The sequence below is a fragment of the Ammospiza nelsoni genome, chromosome 2 (assembly GCF_027579445.1).
Source record: "Ammospiza nelsoni isolate bAmmNel1 chromosome 2, bAmmNel1.pri, whole genome shotgun sequence".
In the NCBI taxonomy this organism is placed as follows: Eukaryota; Metazoa; Chordata; class Aves; order Passeriformes; family Passerellidae; genus Ammospiza; species Ammospiza nelsoni.
This window is the reverse complement of record NC_080634.1, coordinates 31932180-31953215: the sequence shown is the minus strand read 5'-3', so window position 1 is coordinate 31953215 and position 21036 is coordinate 31932180. Positions and strand designations below refer to the sequence as shown.

The window sequence follows — 21036 nt, the reverse complement described above, 5'->3', positions numbered from 1 at the left end:
TTAATAAGACATTTGATATTTCACATTGCATCTTCCATGCAGGAATTTCTAGAAGAAACTGATCAAAAGCATATTGCACTGTGATGCCTCTTAGCAATTACTATTTTCCTTTGTAGTCATTAGAATACAACTCCTGTGATGACATTCAAAGGTTTTTTTTAAAAAAATCAGATGTAAAGGGTCCAACTGTAGTTAAATCACTGGGTAGAAAACTGGCAGAAAGCCATTTTAGCTTGTGCTCAGGATCCCCAGCTGCTAAAACTCAGTCAGTAGCATTCTGGCCTCACAAACATGGTTGAGTCTATGAAAGGAGGAAAATCCTGACTTGGTTCTCTCTTGGGCACTTGAAGTCAGGGAAGACAGTTACCCTGGAGATTTACAATGAAGAGTGCATCTTCTCTTCTCCCTCCAGGAGTGAGAATTTTATACTGACAGGTTTCAGGTCAGTTAAAATATAACAAACAACCTACCCTGAGCCACCTTCATTTCTATTCACCAAGGGGCTGTCTCCACCCTGGCTTTTGCTGCTGTAATTTGCCTTGCATTTCTTGTTGCTGCCATTTTCATAAGGGATTGGCAGCACTTTCCCCTTGTGCCTCAGCACTTCTCTTGATGCTGATTCATAAGGCAGCATATGTTATTTTGAGATGAGAGTGGGTACACACTTGGCTAACACAGAATGGAAATCCTTGCCTGACTTATGGTCACAAAGCACAATGCTTTGTCCACAAAACACAACCTGTGACTGCCCTGACAGGGCCTCTTGTGCAACAAGCAAATGCTGCTTGCACGGCACGGGGTCAGCTGGACTTGGGTCCCTCCTTCCTGCACGTCTCAGGCCTGCAAGGACAGTGTGCGTCCTGCTCCCCCCTTTCTGCAGGGGCCACACGCCCTTCCACGCTTTTCTGTTGACATCCTTCCTGGGCTCTGAGTGTTTCTTGTTGTGTGAAACGATGTGGCCCTGCCAAGAGCCGCCACAGGAGCAGCTGGGTAACGAGACGTCCTTGTGCATGCATGAGTGGCTCATCCCTCCCTTCGCTCAGGCAGCAATAGAGAAGCAATGGAAATGATCGGTGTAGAATCACTACAGACTGGAGAAGTGGCTCCACTCAGGAAAGCTGTAGAGCAAAAAGGAAATTACTAGCGACAACAAGAGCAGAAAATGTAACTGACAGCAGCAAGATCTGGATAACTGGGCTTCTGTTCAAATTAGTCTTCTGTTGATGCTGTGTAAATAGCTGGATGAGTGTGAAGAATGATGTTTTCTGATGAAAGTGCTTCTGACCCGTGAATTCCACTGATTCATGTGACTTTTCTTAACCTGAAAAGCTCAGAGAGTGGATCTCAGAAAGGTTTTTACTATTCACAGTTGTGAAGAAACCTTGAAAAGACTGAGTAAAAGTTTCTGGGAACAGAAAGGCCTATAAAAGTAACACATTGACGCAGATTCAGTGTCTTTTTTTAGCCAGTCTTATCACCTTTCCACATATAAGGTTGGCATTATTGTTCTTTAGCCACAGCATGGGCACAGCATGATGTACAGCAATGCAAAATGCACCAACTCTATTTGTGTTCTGATGGCAGAACAGACCTTCAGATTTTCTTGCCTTCTGATGTGCTGTTGTACTGCCCTAAAAACCTCTGAAATTTAAAAAAATTTAAAAATCTGCAAATTGCTTAAGATAACTCAGAGTTAAAGGATAAGACTGAAAGTTTCACTTGCTGCTTATCTGAACATTAACTTGATCTCAGACAATGGAAGAAAAAGAACAGAGAAATAACAGAAGTAAAAATAGTGTTTCAATTCAAGGTGACTCAAGGTTTTATTGACATGGAGTGCTTTTTTTTTTTTTCTTTTTGGAACATATCAAGCTTCATGGGATCCTGTTTCTTTAAATATTTCTTCTGTTCTTGGAATGATTGACAGTTGAGTGGGATAAAGGAGGAGAAGAAGCATCAGCTCTCACTTCTGAACTGGCTGCACATTCAGAATTAATGGGGAGGCAGAGCTTTCTGACAAGGAGAAAACTTTGAAAATGTAAAAAATACAGACAAAAATAGTATTTTTTATAGACATATAAATCAGGGGAGTATGCTCTCAGTACTGTCATACAAATCAAGAGCCACTGTGTTTGGTCTGTTAATATAACTGGAGTTTGGCTACCAAAATGCTCTAGGCTCTGTCTAGGATCAGTAGAAAGAACAAGGTTTCTTTAAAGTATGGTTTGAGATGGGCAGAGTAGCCATTCAGAGGTGTTTGTCTCTGCTGCTTAGACAGGACAAGCAGGCCAGCAGCTCAGATGCCTTATTAAAGCATCTGAATTTATGTGAGCAGATTCCAGATCCTAGCTGATTCATTCAAAGTAAAATAGTAACAACAGAAAATAATGAAGATTTCTTGATTCAATGATGGAGAACATTAGGACTTTATCCAATGAGTTGTCCATATTTCTTAAAATACCCTGGGAAACAAATTACTGTCATCAACAAGATCTCCTAAAGAAGGCTTGTAAAAATATTTGGGGTGGGTTTGTTTGTTTTTTTTGTTTTTTGGGGGTTTTTTTGAGCCACCGAATCCTTGGAGATAAAATCATTCTGCACCACATAAAACAAGCAGCTTTTATTTTTCTCCTTTTACTGACAATGCAGTGATTTTCAGCAGAACTCTGAAGCATGTCGTAAGTCAGAGGAATGCAAGGTTCTGCTACCAGCAGCAAGACACATAGATTGTATCCCTCAAACAATAATGTTTCTTTGGAAGACCATACCACGGAGAAAGATCTAAATGGTTAAAAGATAAAGGAAGAACGATGGGAACTGGCAATAGCATCTCCCCTAACTCCTTGGGAAATCCCAAATAAATAATACTATCTTTATTCAACCTAGGATTTCACACTAAAACCAGATGATTAAGAAGAATTTTGATTTTAAGTTGACTTCAAAGATAGCAAAGTCATATCCAGCAGTCAAAAAACTAAAACCAATGCAAAGTGAAAAAAGCTAAATATAGAATTGTTGCCTAGCACATTAAGTTAATTGACTTGACTTCCTTTGTTCTGTACAGTCTGTACAATCCAGTGACTTCAATAAATCACTGGTCCTTTTCATTTTATTGAGACCTCAGTTCATCAGATGTAAAAAAAACCATAGTGAATAGAGATGTGAACATACTCAGCATTTCAGAGGACTGAATATTTGAGAAAAAACAGAGGCTGTGCTCCTTTGTTATAGATTCCTAAATTTACCAGATTTTAAAATATCAGCAAAGAAGACAAATGTGATGTGTGAAATTGACATATAAACCACTTAGATTTCCAATTTCATTTGTATGTTGTGCTTGATTTCACAGAAACACAGAGCAGCTGAGGTTGGAAGGGACCTCTGGAGGTCGTCAGGTCCAGCCCCTGTGTTCAAGCAGTACCACCTCAGGCCAGCTGCCTACGTGTATCCAGATGGCTTCTGATTATCTCCAAGGAAAGAGACTCCACAATCAACCTGGGCCGGTGCTCAGTCATGCTTGCAGTAAAACAATATCTCCTGATTTGAAGACGGAACCTCTGGTGTTTCAGTTTGTGCCCATTGCTTCTGATCCTGTCACGGGGCACAGCTGGCACTGGGAGACCCTGTGGGGCAGGCAAGGGAGCCCAGGAGCCAGGTGGGCATCTCTATGAGCTATGAGATGCGTAGGTGTTACAGAGTTTAAGAAAACAAGACCAACTACATTTAATTGCTGAATCAAAGGTGTGAATGCTTGGAAGTGATCTAAACTCAAAGGGACAAATATATTTAAGTTCTCCCTTTCTATACTGGGGGCTTGTATTACTAACAGCTCACCAAGTTAGTTGAATTTAACCTTACTTCAGCTCAGGTGGTACTATATGTAAAATATGAGGTTGGTTTGGAACTTGAAATGGAAGGGTTCACCTTCCTGTGATCCTCCACATCTAAACTGAATTTTGTCACAACACCCATACAGAGGAACATAGTGAATACAAAGGATATAAAGAAATAAAAAGTAGGACTTTTCCATAAAACTACTTTTTTAAACACAGAGTTTCTCTATCAACATATAAATGTATATGTATACGTATATATACCAACACTGGATGTGGTATAAAACTTTTACCAGGATTTCGTCACTTTACAGTGTTTGAGCCCACACAGGCATAGCTGTGTCTTCTCTGACACAGTTTTAGTAAGACTAACACAGGTGCACAAAGAAATGGAAGTCATGACACAATATCCAGTTTGAATTTTATGTAAGTGTAAAACATTGTGAGTATATGTCTGCACACACATATACCTGCTAAGCAATTTTGTAAGCAAGCATCTTAATGTGTCTTTAAGGAACTGCATGGCTGAAATGACAAATGAGCACAATGTCAAGGCAGTTATTGAATTATGAAGAAGCATAATATAGTATAGTCCCGCTCACTCAGAATTAGGGTTATGCATCACATTTGCATTTTAATTATAAGATGGGGAGTGGAGTAACTTTCTTGGTTTGGAATAGTGTCAGAGAAGAAATTGTTGTGTGACTGAATATCTTATGGCAGTTCATTATTTATCAGATTTTGGAACTACACTGGGCATCAATGTTTTTTTTTAATGGTGATGTTATTTTATAACCATGTTAAAGCAGCTAATTAAATTTAAATCTGAGGTTTAAAATGCCCATGTAAAGGAAAGCTACTTGTAAGTCTTCCTCCTGGTTTCAGCTGGGACAGAGTACATTTTCTTAGTAGCTGGCACAGTGCTGTGTTCTGGATTTAGTGTGAGAACCATACTGATGTTTTGGTTGTTGCTTGCTCTAAGACAAGGACTTTTCAGTGTCTCATGCCCTGTCAGTGAGCAGGTGCAAAAAAATCTGGGTGGAAGCACAGCCAGGACAGCTGACCCCAGCTGGCTGAAGGGATATTCCACTGAACATCAGCTCAGTGCCTAAACTGGGCTGAGATGGCTGGGAGCCACTGATTGCTGCTCAGGGATGGGCTGGGAAACAGTCTGTGGTGAGAAACTACATTGTGCATCACTTGTTTGTCTCTCTCTCTCTCTCCATTTTATTGAAGTTATTATTATTATTATTATTAGTAGTAGTAGTATTAATAGCAATGTTGTTATTATTGTATTTTACATTCTTTCAATTATCAAATTCTTCTTAGCTCATGAGTTTTGCTTCCTTTTTTCTTCTCCTGATTCTCCTCCCCATCTCCCTGGGGAAGAAAAGGAGTGAAGGAGCAGCTGTGTGGTACTTAGTTGCCAGCTGGGGTGAAACCATGACAGTCTGCTTAGCAATGGACAATGAAATAATGATCTTTCTGCAGACTACAAAGAAAATGCTGTGTATTTGTGAGACTAGTCCACATTTATAGCAAGGACAACATATATGTTCCTAACCACCCTGTAAATTTAGCCTAATGAAATACACTTGCTCATATTTGGCCATTAAGTGTTATTTGGTGTTCGTTTACCCAGTGTGAAAAATTTAATTGGAAGAGACTGAGATTAAAAACCTGTCAATTCCAGACTTGGTAACACATTTTTTCCCAGGAGAGCTGCAAATGCCGTAGTTGACTTCAATGTGTTTTCAGCAGTCATTTAAGAAAATGGATATGTATCTAGCATGCAGAACAAAGGTAATACCTCTAGTTTCAGCAGAATTACTGTTGCTCCATATTATACAAGGTAGATGAGGAGTGTTTTTAAATACCCTGCTGGTATGGACTTGATTCTACAATGAATAATCATGCTGAGTGCTACTGACACACATGAGCAAACCAGTGTGTTCAGCATTTCTTGCATTATTAATCAAACATTCATTGAAATGTTCAGCGATGTTCAGTGATTTATGTTAAAAAGATATCTACACTGTGTATTTCAAAAGGCAGCAATTGATAATGGTGTTGATGTAAACCAGGCTTTTGTAGCTTTGTGTTAATGATCAAATAAGCTTTTGGTATCTTATACCCATCTTTTAAATATGGTTAAGAAAGCAATACAAAAAAGTATGCTCTTAACATTTTTACACAATTGTGAAATAGAATGATGAAAACTCTATTCTTGAGCAAAACCACTGGTGATTCATCCTTTTAAATATAATTTTATATAAAGACGTGAGCTGGTTTTGAATCTATATAAATCAAAAATAATTCTGCTGAAATTGCTGGATTTACATAAGGGTAAACCTGTCTTGAGCTGAGAATACTTTTGTTTTTTAGTATGCATGGTTAGAATACTCAGTTTTACCAGGTGGAGATAAGTCTTGCAAACTTTTGCCTTCCCTTTTACAAAGTAACAAAGAGATATTTTATGAGCACTGAGAAGCTTATTGTTTTTCTGTTGAGAAAGAAACAGATCTAAAAAGATAGAAAGATGGCATAGAGATTTTATCATCAATAAAACAGTGGTATTGAGGCTATGAGGATAGTTTCACATTTTCATGAAAATCTCACAGTCATGAGTGCGAGCACCTTCTTTACTTAAAATCCTTATACATCTTTGCCTTCCATTAATTTTATCTGATGAAAAATGTCTCTTAGAAAAGCAGGACAGAAACTGAATGTCAAATACGAAGAAAAAATAAATATAAACCCATTGGCTTAGTTTTACAATTTTGTTAGGCAAAATATACTTCATTAAGCAGTATACACACTGTCATGGTGCTAGTATTATTATTCATTAAAGTATGTTTGAAAAATCTAAGAAGTGTGAGATGGAGTTTGGCACTGGAGGCTTGAATTAATCTCTTGGTGCTGAATAAGAAATTCAGATAGGTAGCAGGACACATGCTTTGAACAGCCCTGGAAAGTGCAATCAGCTTTTGGATTTAATAGAATATAAAGATTCAGCAATTTAGATATTAATAGCAGGGTAATGTAGTTGAACAGCGAGCTGGGAAATGATCTTTACAGTAATATGTTAAGTTCAGCGATGACAATGTGCCTGTGAGGTGAGATGAGGTGAGCTGGAGCTGAGCTGCTGCTCAGAACCCTGGCATGGAGACGAGTGAGGAATATTGCACTTTGTCCTGGTTCCACTCGATGGAGTGGACATTGGGGTGGGTCTCAGGTGTGTGTGCAACGGTGTAAGAGTTGGTGACAAGTTTCCACTGGCAGAGTCTCTCTCACAGTATTGTAAATCACTTATTTCTGAGATTACCAATTGATTTAATAATTTGTGAGACAATGCTGATAAAGGCAAATTTTAACGGAGAATTGCAAGGAAGCTTTAAAATACATACTTTGATAACTAATTTAAAAGAGTCTTGTTTTTTTCTGTTCTTTCTTTTTTCGTGGTTGGTGGGGGTGAATCACAGGCCTAGAACTACATACTGTCTCTTCTTATTTCATAACTGACTAATTTGTCAAAGAGCAGTGAATGTTGGGCTTATTCACTTTGACAGAGAAATTGAGATTTGCATTAGACCTTACAGGCTATGGCAACTCCCCCTGCTATTTCCTTATTGACAGGCTGTAAAAGGATAAATTGATTCACTCCTCTGAAGGCCTCCTGCTACCTCTGCCTTTCGCTCCTTGATTCCTGACATTTGTTAAATCTGACAATGGAATAATGATCTGCAAGTACACAAGCACCAAAAGGGAGGCTAAGGAAAATGTGGGCCTGAGGCTAAATGGAGCAGGGGCCCTGGGGACAGTGGATGAGGAAAAGGCCAAGGTACTCAGTGCTTTCTTCACCTTGGCCTCTACTGATAAGAACGGTCTTCAAGGAGCCACACAGTGATTTTGTGATTTTTTGATAATGAATTTAAGTATTTCTACTGTTCCTTTTTTTCTCTGTATTTTGACTCTATTTCCCCATCTCTTCCCCTTCCTTCCTTCCTTCCTTCCTTCCTTCCTTCCTTCCTTCCTTCCTTCCTTCCTTCCTTCCTTCCTTCCTTCCTTCCTTCCTTCCTTCCTTCCTTCCTTCCTTCCTTCCTTCCTTCCTTCCTTCCTTCCTTCCTTCCTTCCTTCCTTCCTTCCTTCCTTCCTTCCTTCCTTCCTTCCTTCCTTCCTTCCTTCCTTCCTTCCTTCCTTCCTTCCTTCCTTCCTTCCTTCCTTCCTTCCTTCCTTCCTTCCTTCCTTCCTTCCTTCCTTCCTTCCTTCCTTCCTTCCTTCCTTCCTTCCTTCCTTCCTTCCTTCCTTCCTTCCTTCCTTCCTTCGCCACTTCCTTCCTTCCTTCCTTCCTCCCTCCCTCCCTCCCTCCCTCCCACCTGCTCACCCACTTTCCTGACTGCCTTTTGTCTCTCTTGCCTTTTCTTTTCCAGCTTCACAAAATAATCTATATAGTTTGACCTCCAGTAAATTTGCAAAGCCTTCTGTTACATGGCTAAATATAGTAATACATAAATACAATATTTTCCAGAGCAGGGCTTTTACTTATGGGTAACTTTACATTTGCCTCTTCTAATCAAAAGAATCGAAGAAATCAGCAAACTTACACAGAGCTGAAAAGGATTCAGCTGAAATTTCAGTCTGCAACATACTTTCTTGCACACTAAAATCTGTTCCCTTTCTTTGTCTTCTTTGCCCAATAAGTGTTTTTTATCTCAGTTTTGCTATTTTGCATCCATCCTTGGTCTGCTTCAGGCTCACAGAGGATTTACTGTGTTTTACCAAAGCCAATGAAACCGAAAGGGTAATGATGGCCCTTACCCTTTTTTAAGGCTCAACAAGAGGCAAGCCTCCCTAGCAACTGCAGAACACCCCCTGCTCCTACAAAATTTGGCTAATCTTAATTAGGTTTAAAACACTGTGCTTCCTAAGGAGACAACTATATTGTGGTGTGGTTAACTCTATCTCTTTTATTTCCCCCTGAAACAGCTGTTCCACATGCACACTTAGACAAGATGCAAACTGTGGGTAAGAAGTAATTTGCAGTAAAAATGTTACTTTTTACATTTGACCTCTCTTTCCAGGGTAAATATGAAACTACTGACCCAAAACACTGAAGTAAAACATGCCAGATATACAGCTGGGCTCTGTAACAGGGGATTTCTGGAAAATACACTTTGTTGACACTACTTGGCCATGTGCATTAAGCAGTTAGTCTTCTATTACGTTTTTTCATTTAGGAAAATATTCTTCCTTTCCATTCTGATAACAATTTCTGCACAGCCTTTGGTTAAAAAGAGGTAAACAAGAAACTATACAATGCAATGGTCATGGGCCTGAGAAGAGGACCTGTAAGAAGAGATTACCATGTGCTGAACTTGATTTGTGAAAGAGGACACGAAAGGACAGTTTAACAGCACCTGCAAGTACTTGAAAGATAGTTACAAAGAATATGGAAGAGAACTCTTCTAAATAGCAGCAGATGAGATAATGAGGTGAAAAGGTCACAAGCTGCAATTATTGAGGTTCAGATAGGACAGTAAGAAAAACTTGTCCTCTGTGAGGTCTGCTGAGGGTGCAGCACTGGAAGAGGTTAGCCAGAGAGGCAGTGGAATCTCTGTGCTTGGAGATTTTTAAGACTTGGCCAGAGACAGCAATGGCCAACATGGTCTAATGCTGGTGACTGTTCTACCCTGGCCGTGAGGTTGCATGAGATGGTCTGCAGAAGCTTGTTCAAATCAACACATCTGGTTTGCCACACCACAGGGATCCCTATTTATACAGGACTCAGAGGTGTTACTCCTGATATATCCTCATGTAAATCATATTAGAGTAAAATAAAAACATACAAATCCTGTACTTCAGACAAGTTAATGTCTATTATGGGGCAAAATCATGAGATCTTTGGTCCTTCAATAGCAGTAGTTCAGAATGAGTTATAGGAAGGATAAATTACTTTGCTGATTGTGACTAAGGAAAAGAATATCAGTAGCTGGTCTTTCTCCCAAGTTGGGGTCAAATTTCACAATAGACTGATGAACAGCACATGGACACAACCAAAAACTGAAACAGATGGCAACATCTCCTCTCTTCCTATGTAAATGAGAAATTAAGGTCCAAAGCAGAAATAAGTTTGAACTGGCGGACTGTTCTTGGAAGGCCCTGTCTAGGTCACATATTATTCTGGTCTCTGAGACCAGGTCTGAGCCTTCCTGGTCCCATTGGAAGCAATGAAACATAAACTGTCTGGCCAAAAAAGGTCAAGCAGAACAGGAGAACTGGGAGGCCACACATGACCCCAAGTGTGCTTTGTGGCCACCGAGGGAACAGTTCAACACTACTTCTTGCAGTACTACAACATACTACTGCTTCCCAGCCATATTGACATGAGAGACAGAATTGCTACTTTTTCTTTCAAAAAGGGGGAATGGGGGAAATTGTGGCAGAATGTCTCAGATGTACCTGGTACCTTGGGACAGGACAAGGAGAGCACTAGGAACTGAAGTGTGTGCTCTAGACCAAACAGAATGCTGAATGGGAAGCTCGCCAGCTGCACTATGGTGAAGAGTTTGGCACCAGGAAAAGCTGAGGAGGACAGTGGTATCAAACAATGTCTTAGAAAATATCCACCTCCATGCCCTTCTTCCAAGGTGGGTTCCTCCTCCTCAAAAAAAAAAAAAAAAAAGGAAAATTTTAAGAGCTTAAGGAACTGCTTTTTTTGTGAGCAATGGTTAGAAAAAGTGGTAATGGCTCTTTTTAAACAAGAATTCACTCTGTGAGGAAAGGAGCCAGGTACAGTCCTCAATACTCACAAACTTCCAAAAGCATGTACTGCAGGAGAGGATATTTTAACTGAGGGAGAATGGTATCTCTTCACCTTCTTTATTGTTTCTCTGTCAAAAATTTCGGCTAAACAATTTTTGCTCACTTTAATATCCTTTCAAACGTTTTATTACTAAAATATTCTGTTCATTTTGGAAAGAAAAACATTGAGGTTTTATTTATGATCACCTAGTATTTCACTCTCAAAATACCAAGGAAAATTATCTTTAATTTCTGCACTTAACAGAATTTTCAGAAAAGTGAACTTGACAGTGAGTGCATTTGAAAATGAATCTGCCTTATTTCCAATTCTGGTCTTTAAATCTCTGAATTGTTGATGCAATAAAATGAAGATAAATAGATTTTCTGTTCCAGATTTTTAAAGTGAGTTTCCATTTTTGCAATTACGTAGATCATGGAAAAGACAGCATTGTACATGCCTTTTAAAATTTTGGGGTTCTTTATTTTTCAGAACTGGGACTTAGCAAATCTAGCATATAAGAAATATGTAAAGCTATCATCCTTGACCTTACTGTACCTCTTAAATCATAGAATCAATCACAGAACTGCAGAGTCATAGCATCATAGAATAAGCTGAGTTGGAAGGGACCCATCAGGTCATCGAGTCCTGCTCCTGGCCCTGCACAGGACATCCCCAAAAATCGCACCATGTGCCTGAGAGTGTTGTCCAAACACTTCTTGAACTCTGTCAGGCTCGGTGCTGTGACCACTGCCCTGGAGAGCTGTTCCAGTGCCCAGCCACCATTTGGGTAGAAAACCTTTCCTGATATCCTGATATCCAGATATCCAGCCTAAGCCTTTCCTGACTCAGCTTCATGCTGCTCCTTCAAATCCTGTCACTGATCACAAGAGTGAAGAGATCAGTACCTGCCCCTCCACAAGTTTACTCTCAGCTTAAAAGAGAAATAGTAAGAATTAAACAGTGCCCATCCTCTCACCATTGCTGTGAAGTGACTCAGCTCCCATGCAAGACCCGTAAAGAAATAACATGCCAAAAGACTTCATGAAGCCAGCCAGGAACTGTTCAAGGACACAGGAAGGATCCAGGTAGGCTGTGATTAATCAACAATTGCTCCATTCTGGCAAGGGGAAGACACCATTGCGGTCATCAACTCAGCCACTTATTGGGTAATCTCCTCTTTGCTTCCTTGAGGTGAGTGGTTTTTGTTTCTGTTAATTAGAGGTTACTCCCAAAGAAAAAAGAAAAATATGGAAAAGACCCATTTTATCCAAAACTTCTAGATCAAAATAAAGACAGAATCAAAACTAGCGATCAGGGCAGCAGGCACACAGAATTCTCTGTGGAATCAGAGGTAGGAGCAACAAATTTCATTATTCACCCGCTTAAACTGTTCATTATCTCACCTGACAAGGGACTGAACTTTGTCGCAAACTCAGAAAGGCTGAGCCAAAATCTTATGAAAAGAATAGGTTCAATGCTTTTTTATCTTTAAGTATTTCTATGCTCTGCCTTTACCAGTAAAGGCACAAGCCTTCATCTTTCACAATCAGGATGGAGCTCTGGAAGGCATGTGAATCACTCTTGCTAAGCTCACTTTTTGTATGGATGTAGAACAATTACAAAATCTATCATCTACAGAATATCTTGTGCTCTTCTGTGAAGAATTTTGTGCTTTTCACAAACCGAGATTGAAAAAAAAGTGTCACTAGAGCCTGCTTACTAGCATGGAAGTCCTCTTTTAGCATTGGCACAAGGACACAATGGGATTTGGCCCATAATGTCACCAATACGAACCAGACCCTTTCTAAAAATCCTAGTCTTGATACTAAAACAACCCTATGCTGGCAGAGGATGAACCATGATAAAATATGTTTATCTGGAAACTCTGCTTTGAGTGATTGCTGTTACTCTTTACTTGAGCATAAGTGTTTCTTTATCCTATCTCTATTATTAATGCCAACTAAAATCTATTTCTTCAATGGGGCCAAAATATCATGGTCAATACCTTGAACTTTTAGTATTAAATTTGAGAAAGGATTGCAATGCACTTAGCTCTGTCTTCAGCTGAGCTAAATTAATGTTCTGCACAGCTGAAGTTGTAGAAGGTGGCTCAGAGCCATATTTCTGCTCCCCCACTCTTGAATTGGCTAGAAACCAAAAAAAGCCCCTATGACTAGGCTAGAACTACCTTGTACTAGTACCTTTTACTAGTCTAATAGCATGGGCAACTCAGTTCTAGCAGGAGCATCGTAAAGGATCAAAATGTGTTGGAGGTGGAATACGCCCTGCTTTAACTCAGAGCTGCCTCTGTGTCCCTTGGGAATTTGGCTACACCCTCAGTGAAGCCCTGACATCCTGGGTCAGCTTTCTGACTGCCCTGTCAGCAGCACCACACCTCTGGATCATGAGCTGGTGGTCTGGCCTCTGTAGCTCACCTACACCCCTTGCACACACCCACAACCTTTCCTGTTCAAAGTTAAGCGACACAGGCATGTGGGCACCCAGTAAGGTTGAAATTTGTGTTACAAACTGCCTCCTCAGCTGGCTCTGGGACACCAGGCCAGACCTCTTGTGACTTCTGTTAGTATAAGATGTAGACCAAACAGCAGTGCCATTTCTCTCTTGGGTAAACCTCACCCACTCATTAGTGTTCATTCATATATGCTGTTCTAAGCAATTTAATAACACCAAATAAGAAATTTCTACAAGACCTCTCACTAATGAACCATAGACTCCACTAGAATGAAGGGAAAATCTTAGAGAGAATTAATTCTGTCTGCAACATCACCCAGCACAATAACCAGGAGCAAAACTTTGGTTTAGAGAACAAATTCAGACCAATTTTCTATGTTACACACATTTCTGCTCTGCTTCTGTTAATTTCTACTTTGGTAGCTTATTAAGGAGAAATCCCTCTTCTTACTCATAAATCACAAATAGAAGCTCATGGTTTCAATAGATTCTATCTTTTTTTCTCCCCTCAATAGTGGTATGACTGGATTTCATGCAGATGGAACACTTTAACCTCCCCACTTCTGACAACAGAACAGTCAGTAACCTTTGCTGACCCACATCACATAATCCTGAATCCACTTTATTCATCTGTTTAGGGAATAATATCTATTAGGCATGCTACCCCAAATCTAACCAAAACCCAAGGTTTGCATAATAGGTCATTCTGGGAGGACTCCATTATGCTACCATAAATAAATTAACTGATCTCTCTATTCTTAGCAATGAGACAAGAATCTTTTCTCTCTATAGACTGTGAAGTCTTCAGCACAAGAATAGTTTTTTTATGAAGTTACTGAGCAATTAAGATTGTACAAAACCAAATCAGTTTCAAGTTCTAGGATTGTTTCAGTCAGACACTAGCCTGTCACAGGTACATATCTTTTGGATGTGCACATAAATCCTGGCACTTGGTGCTATTGCAGCAATTTGTCGTTATTGCACATTCTCAGTACTTAAAGGGGGCCTGTGAGAAAGATGGGGACAAACTTTGCAGCAGGACCTGTTGTGACAGGACAAGGATAATGGTTTAAACTAAAAGAGGGTCGATTTAGACTAGATTTAAATATAGACAAGACATAAGGAAGAAATTTTTGACAATGAGGATGATGAAACACTGGCACAGGTTGCCCCAGAGAGGTGATTAACACTCCATCCATGAAAACATTCAATGTCAGGTTGGATGGGGCTCTGAGCAATGTGGTCAAGTTGAAGATATCCACCCCATGGCAAGGTAGGGGAGTAGATGATCTTAAATTTTCCTTCCAACTCAAATTATTCTATGATTTTACGGTTGTGTTCCCTTGACCAAGCACAGGTTCACAAGTTACAGTCAGGCACACTTCTTGTGAAATATTTTTTTCTCCATCACTGATATCAGGCCTACTATTGATTAGGATTTCAAATAATACATTTAAAAATTTAAAAAACCCAGAACCCAAAATCTACAGCAGGTCAGCACCACGAATTTTGCAGAACCTTTGTGTGTATGTTCTACAAAGAATAGTTTCTCTTTTACTTTGCTTTCTGTCAGAGTGTCTTTAATTATTTGCAGAGAATGCAATTCTGCATCTGTTATTTATGCAAACAGTCCTGTTTTATTTAGACAAGCCTCCTTTCATGACTAAAGATACAGAGATTCGTTCTTGTATCTTGAGGAGAGATTCTCAAGCTTTTGTTCCGGTGGAACACCTCTTAATATTCATGCAATGGCCATGGGGTGTAAAGATTTTCTGCATCTTTTTTCCTTGTGTGCTGCAGACATGGATCTGAAACCATTCTGGCAAGTTTCCTACCAGTAAGACCCCGTGGCATTTAGTGAGGGTCTAAATAGAAAAATCTTAGGGTTTTTTTTCCCCTTGACTTTTATTTTTATACAAAACACTGTGTATTCTCAGGATCCTATAAACACATACAACAAACCACTGGTCCTACGTAAACTCTGGCAGATAGACTGATATCAGGCTGTTATCAGTGAAATAAACTGCAAAACCATTTTGATAGTTCTGATATTCTGATCCAAGGCCCAACAGCACCGGTGGCAACACTTGGACTCGCTTGACCATGTTTTGTATCAAGATATAAGGCTGTGGGGATACCAGTGATGTGAATGTCTGTACAGCTGGAACCATGGGAGCGCACCCCTCTAAGTTTCCTGGTGACAGGAGGTGTCTTCCTTGACTGGAAAGTAATGCTAGTGAGCAATTGCTTTTCTATTCTGTATTTTTGCTTAAGGAAACAGTGAGTGCTGTCTTACTGTAGCTTTGTTTTTTCCTTGTCTGTGCCTGTTCTCATCATTTCTTTAAGCTCTTTAAGCTGAAGAGGTAGCATGGGCAACAGAGGGTAGTCAAGGGAATACAAAGCTTTTCATGCAGTGTCCATGTTCATTGACTTAATGGATTGTTTTAAACTGCCCTACAACTGAAAGAGTTTACTTACCATATTTGACCAAAACTTTGAATAAATGCTCTCAGTTGTGGTAGATTAAAAAAAAAAACCAACCCTGAAACATGAAAAATATACTATGAAGCTGTAACACAAGTAAATTGGGTCAAATCAATCTAAGCAAGAACCAGAAGGTCTTTGGAATAATTTTTTAGTACGGCATTCTGACAAGTTGTTAAATGTTTTAATTCTTCATCTCTCATTACTGTTGGTTCTGTTTATATCATGCCTATAGGACTGTGACATCAAAATTCTTCAGGAATTTAATATCAAATAATGTGTACTACTGGTACCCCATTTGTTTCAAATGAAGGAAATTTATACCAGTTCCTGACTTTCTCTGACACTGTGGTAAGTCCAAAAGTGAGATATTTTGTCCTGTATTCCTTCTGTCACACCTATTTGTTAACTTCAGGAGAAAGTTAGAGAAATACAGGTTTGAAGGTCAAACTGGTCTCATATGGCTTTGCTAAATATAGATGCTTGACGAGTAAAAGAGCTTCACAGGTCTTGGCATATTTTGCTTGGTGCACTTCTATCTCTGCACATATGCAGACAGACAACTGCTCTCAGTCCATATCAGAAATATGAACATTAATAAAATAAAAAATATCCAGGCATAGGTTACAAATGTATCCCTTCTGATTTTCTGAAGGTAGAAGTGGAGCAGGATATGCCTCATCTGCAATATTTTCACTCTCATTTCACAAGTCTGTCACTGATGGATACTCTGAGGAGACGAAGCACAGCGTTTTAATATTCTCCTAAACTGTATGCAGCATTGGAATGAATCTGTTTTTATTTTAAAAAATCTTTATCCATAAAATGACATTGCAGCATGTGCAGCATTACACAAGCAGGAAAAATTGATTAAACAATAAAAATGTGGTAAGAGTGAATGAAATAGAAGAGGAATCTTTAAAAAGCTCTTTTCACCTATTTTCCCTGGCTAAAAACAATTTCCATTGACAAAAATGGCTTTGAAAGGAACTGTCTGTGCTTGTACATTTCTTGTTGCAATCCTGTCCTGGGATCCTGGGACCTATAATGTGCTGTCAGGACTACAACAGTTTACAGATGTGCAGCCAGACTTCTTGCTATTTATAGATGCCTCTCTGCAAGCAGTACTCTATGGGGTTGTAGCGCAGTAGCAGGCATGTTCTTAGATTTAGTGCTTACATCATATTCATTTAAGAAAATTTGGCTCTTCACCTGGCATGGCAAAGGAGGCACATTTATGAAGGTCAAGCAGAGAGAACACTATTGTGAAGAGAAATGTGGATGGAATTCATGAGCGAGCAGGACACCTACTGGGAGGACTAACTGAAAGAAGGAGGCATTAGGCAGAGATGTGGAAATAATAAAGAATGGAACAGTCATGTGTCCACAGCAGGTTTTGCTCTTTATTCCCTCTGTGGGGTAACTGGGGAGAAGGTTCAGTGCTGCCCCTGCAAGGGCAAAGCTGTGAAGTTGTTTGGGCTGCAGTGTCCGTGGGGTCTGTGCATGGCTGTGCTGCATCTTGCTAAAGCATGTGTTAAGTGTTCAGTCAGAGTGCTAGGCACAGTCTATTAATAGAAACAGCGAGTTTGGCACACGCTCGCACTTTCGCCTGTCTCCTTCTCACATGCTCACAGAGATGCTGGGACTGCATCCTGCATCCTTCTGCTTTTCCAGATCTGAGACTTTGCACACTGCTGTATGCCCTGAGAAGTCTCAGTGAGGTCAAGACAGCCCCAGACAAGTAAACAGGGGCTGCTCAACCCCAGTGTTGAGGAAGCAGAAGGTAACGGGTGGGGGAGCGGCGGGGATGGGGTGGATTTCTTGCAGAAAACCTGAGACCTCGCAGGGTACCCTCCCGGCCTGAAGGCAGTGCAAAGCTATTTTCGGCACTGCCCAGGCCAGCCGGACAGCCCCCACCTCGGGCAGCTTCGCTCTGGTAATATGCAGGATGCTGCAGAGACACGGATGCTCCTAAAGTGGCCCCAAACGATCCCAGCCAAGGCTGCCGGCGGAAAGCACGGGGAGCTGGCCAAGGTGCTGCCGCAAGAGACAGTCTGTCCCTTTCCGCGTGCCCAGCACCCGAATCACCGCCGCCCTCCCCCGCTGCCCCGCAGCCGGCGCTCCGCACGGCCGCCCAACTTCCCGGGAAGCGGCGGCCCCGGGCGGCCCCGAGCGCTGGCGCCGGGCAAACTTCCCTGCCCAGGGGGAACGGAGGGAGCCGGGGGGCGGGAATGGGGGGGGGGGGGGGGGGGGGGCGAATGCAGGAAACCACAGCAGCACGGCAGGCAGGAGCTGGCCGGAGGGGCCGGGAAAGTTGTTCCGCACTTCCTGCTGCTTCTGCCCGGGGATCAGGGCTCGGGGCTGGGGGAGCGCGGCGCCGGCCCCGGCTCGCATCCTCACTCACCTCGGTGCTGTCGGCAGCGTTCTCCGCCATTTTCCTCCTTAGGAGCAGGCAGCGGGAGGAGTGTTTCATTCCCATAAGAGCTAGCCAAGGGGTTGGGGCTTCGGGGCTGGTGTTTTGGTTTGTGTTTTCAAAGATCTCCAAACACTGGTGTGCGCCAAAGGACAGGGAGATAAAAAAAAATATGGAAAACAGCAATAAATCAGTCAGCTTTGTCCTTTCTGCGTCGTCCACAGGAATGTTTGTCTCCTCTTAGCATCGGGAGCTCCTCAGGCACTTTCAAGTCCTCCTCTTTCTCCCCTCTCCTCCACCTCCAGCGAGTTCTTGGGGTGGGCAGAGAGAGGCGGCACACACTCTTCAGGTTAAACTAAAAGGCTGTCGGGCTATGAGTCCTCCCCTTCAGAGAAAGCAGTCAGGCTAAACAGGAGAGAAGCACCAGCTAAACTGAACTTGGGCGTGCAGTGACCAGCTGGGCATCTTTGTGTCCTGTGGCTACTCTTCCAGAGGCAGAGGGAGCCAGAGACAAAGCAACAGGACAAGGAAATCATAGCCCTTTATTTTCCTTCTTTGGGCTTCTTTCTTTCTCTCTACGTCCCAGGACACTTCCTTTAAAGACGGTCACAAAATTTGCCACCCTCTTTCTATGAATGTCTTCTGAAATAGAAATCCCTTCTCCTCCTCCTTCTCCCTCCCTCCTCCCCCCCTCTCCCCTTCCCTCTCCTTTTCCCTTCCCTTCCTTCTCTTCTCCCTTTCCCTCTCCCTACCCCTTCTGCTCTTGGGCAGAGCTTGGTGCCCCTCACTGGGAATTGCATTCACGTGTCTTTCGTAGGAAAAAAAAAAATAAAATTTCAAGCTCCCCCCACCCGTCGCCTACACCCTCTCACACACAAGCACGCATTCACACGTACGCGCACACACGTTGTCTCCCTCTCACACAGACATGCACAATTTTTTTTCTCTTCCCCATCCCTCCTCTTCTTTTGAATCAGCAACACTTCTCTTTGCAAGGACTCTCGGCAAGGCTCTTAGAGAGCAACCGAAGAAGTCTGCTCCAGCTTCTTTCCTCCGAGTTAAGTAGCAAACCTGCTTTCTTAATATATCTCCTCGTGTGTGTGTTCTCCCAGCTCCTGTTTTACTTGAAGTTTTTCGGGAGGATCCACGCTCCGCCAGAGAGCCGTGAACTGGAGGAATATAGTCCCGATCCGGCGGCAGCTCCTGCTGAAAAGGGGGGAGGAGGAGCTGGGGGGAGGAGAGGGGAAGAGGCGGAGGGAGAGGTCTCGCTGGGGAGGGAAGGGAAGAGGCTAAAGGTGATTTGAACTTGTTTTTAGCCTTTTCCTAATGACATCTTCCTCTGTAGGAGTGCATCGCCACCTTCCCCACACGTTTATTTTGCTTTCACTCCTCCGGGCACTTTCTAGTTCTGAGTTGTCAGCTGGGAGGATTGGGTTTACCTCACTCGTGTTGCTGTGGGTAAGGGCGGGAGAGGGGGCGTATTACATAATTAATCCTTCCAACTTCACTTTCCGCAGCTCCATCTCCAGCCCACTGTTCTCACGTTTCTGTTTTGTTTTTATACGGAGGAGGTGAGAAAATAATGCTGGTGTGTGGGTGTGTGTTGCTCGAAGGATTTCAAGGACCAGAACAGGATTGCTGCTCTCTGAACAGTTTGAAAGTATTTCCTCTGGGGGTGCCAATGGAGACCTGAAGAAGAGGTTTGAAAGATTACTTTTGATGCATATTTTAAGGACGTAGCCAGCTCAGATGCTTCATCAGTAGCCGATTTTGATGGATTTGGGGTTTTGAATTTTTGTCCCTTGCAGCCTATTTTAATATTTTTCAATTAGAGTTTATCCTCAGCTGACCTCTGGAATACTGACATACCATGAAGTACTGCCAAAAACCAGGGAGTCCCTGGGCACACAGGAGGTGGAAATATTCCTGGGGGTGGGGGAATGGAAATAGAGTATATGAATTAGAGAGTAGAGGGCAAAATCATTCTCCTGCCCCATGGGGATGAGGAGGTGGGGCCAAGAAAATTAAAGAGGGGAATTCCTCCTTTTCACTTGAACGACCCTCACAAATTCTCTCTCAGAAACAGATCAGTAGGTATACACTAGATTTCAGGAATTTGTAATAAGTCGCACAGCAATAAGTAAGAAACCTAGGGAAGCAGAAGGTGTGTGGTATGCTGAAATGTCAAGTGGCAATGAGAATATGCCATGTAGGGCACAATGGAACAATATGAAGTGGTTTCAGAATATGAGAATATGTTTCAGACACATGTTCCATACAGACTGAAACTGGACCTCAGTGCGACACTTTGCAGAGCCATTTGATCACTCAGTCTTTCAAAAGCTTCTGATTTGCCCCTATTCCTTTCATCTCACATTTATTTTGACACCTCAAGTTCTTTCATTAGCTCCACATCACTGCTAATTTTTTCAGTAATCATCCACACCTCCTGTGTTTGTATAGTAAAATTTAATTTCACACCTTCTAGGCATGAGACTTAAGTAATGACAGAGGTAGAAGCAGTTCATCTCCCCCTTTTTTTTGTGACATTCATAGAGCTTTTGAAAGTCTTAAAACCCTTCAAATATGAAAACATCTATAGTCATTGCCAAGTATTCCAAAGCTACTCTCATAATCTTGGGCTATGGGCCTCTTCCTCACCAAGTACTTCAGTTTCTAGGTGAAAGGGTAAGGGGAAAAAATAAAAATATAATGCCTCTGCAATCTTTGTCACAATGTTTTTCTCTGCTATGGTGTGAATATCTGGTGGTTAGTGAGCCCATGAAGTTTCAGTCTGCATGCATTTGGACTAACCTGCATAGTTTTAGTGTGTCTTTTCTATTTTCAGGTGATACACACAACTAAACTTAGCCTAATTAAACATTTTAAAATAAACCAGTGTTCTATATAGAGAAAAAGAATTTGATTTTGAAAAACTACTCCAGAACATATTTTCCAGTTTTCTCTGACAGCTGGGTTTGTATTTCTGGTACAGCTCAATCACTCTTTAGTCAGCTAAATGAGGCATCAGA

The 21036-nt window shown here is 41.6% G+C and overlaps 1 protein-coding gene across 1 annotated transcript in view; it reads right to left on the bottom strand.

Moving 5' to 3' along the window:
- Positions 1 to 19186, bottom strand: part of PRMT8 (protein arginine methyltransferase 8) — a 58449-nt gene extending 39263 nt beyond the window's left edge. Inside the window, exons 1-2 of the mRNA XM_059466478.1 lie at positions 19076 to 19186; positions 17996 to 18139 (exon numbers count right to left, since the gene is read on the bottom strand). Of these exons, the coding sequence (XP_059322461.1) occupies positions 17996 to 18070 (75 nt within the window). The 5' untranslated portion in view covers positions 18071 to 18139; positions 19076 to 19186. The remainder of the gene's footprint in view (positions 1 to 17995; positions 18140 to 19075) is intronic.
- Positions 19187 to 21036: the final 1850 nt, after the last annotated feature.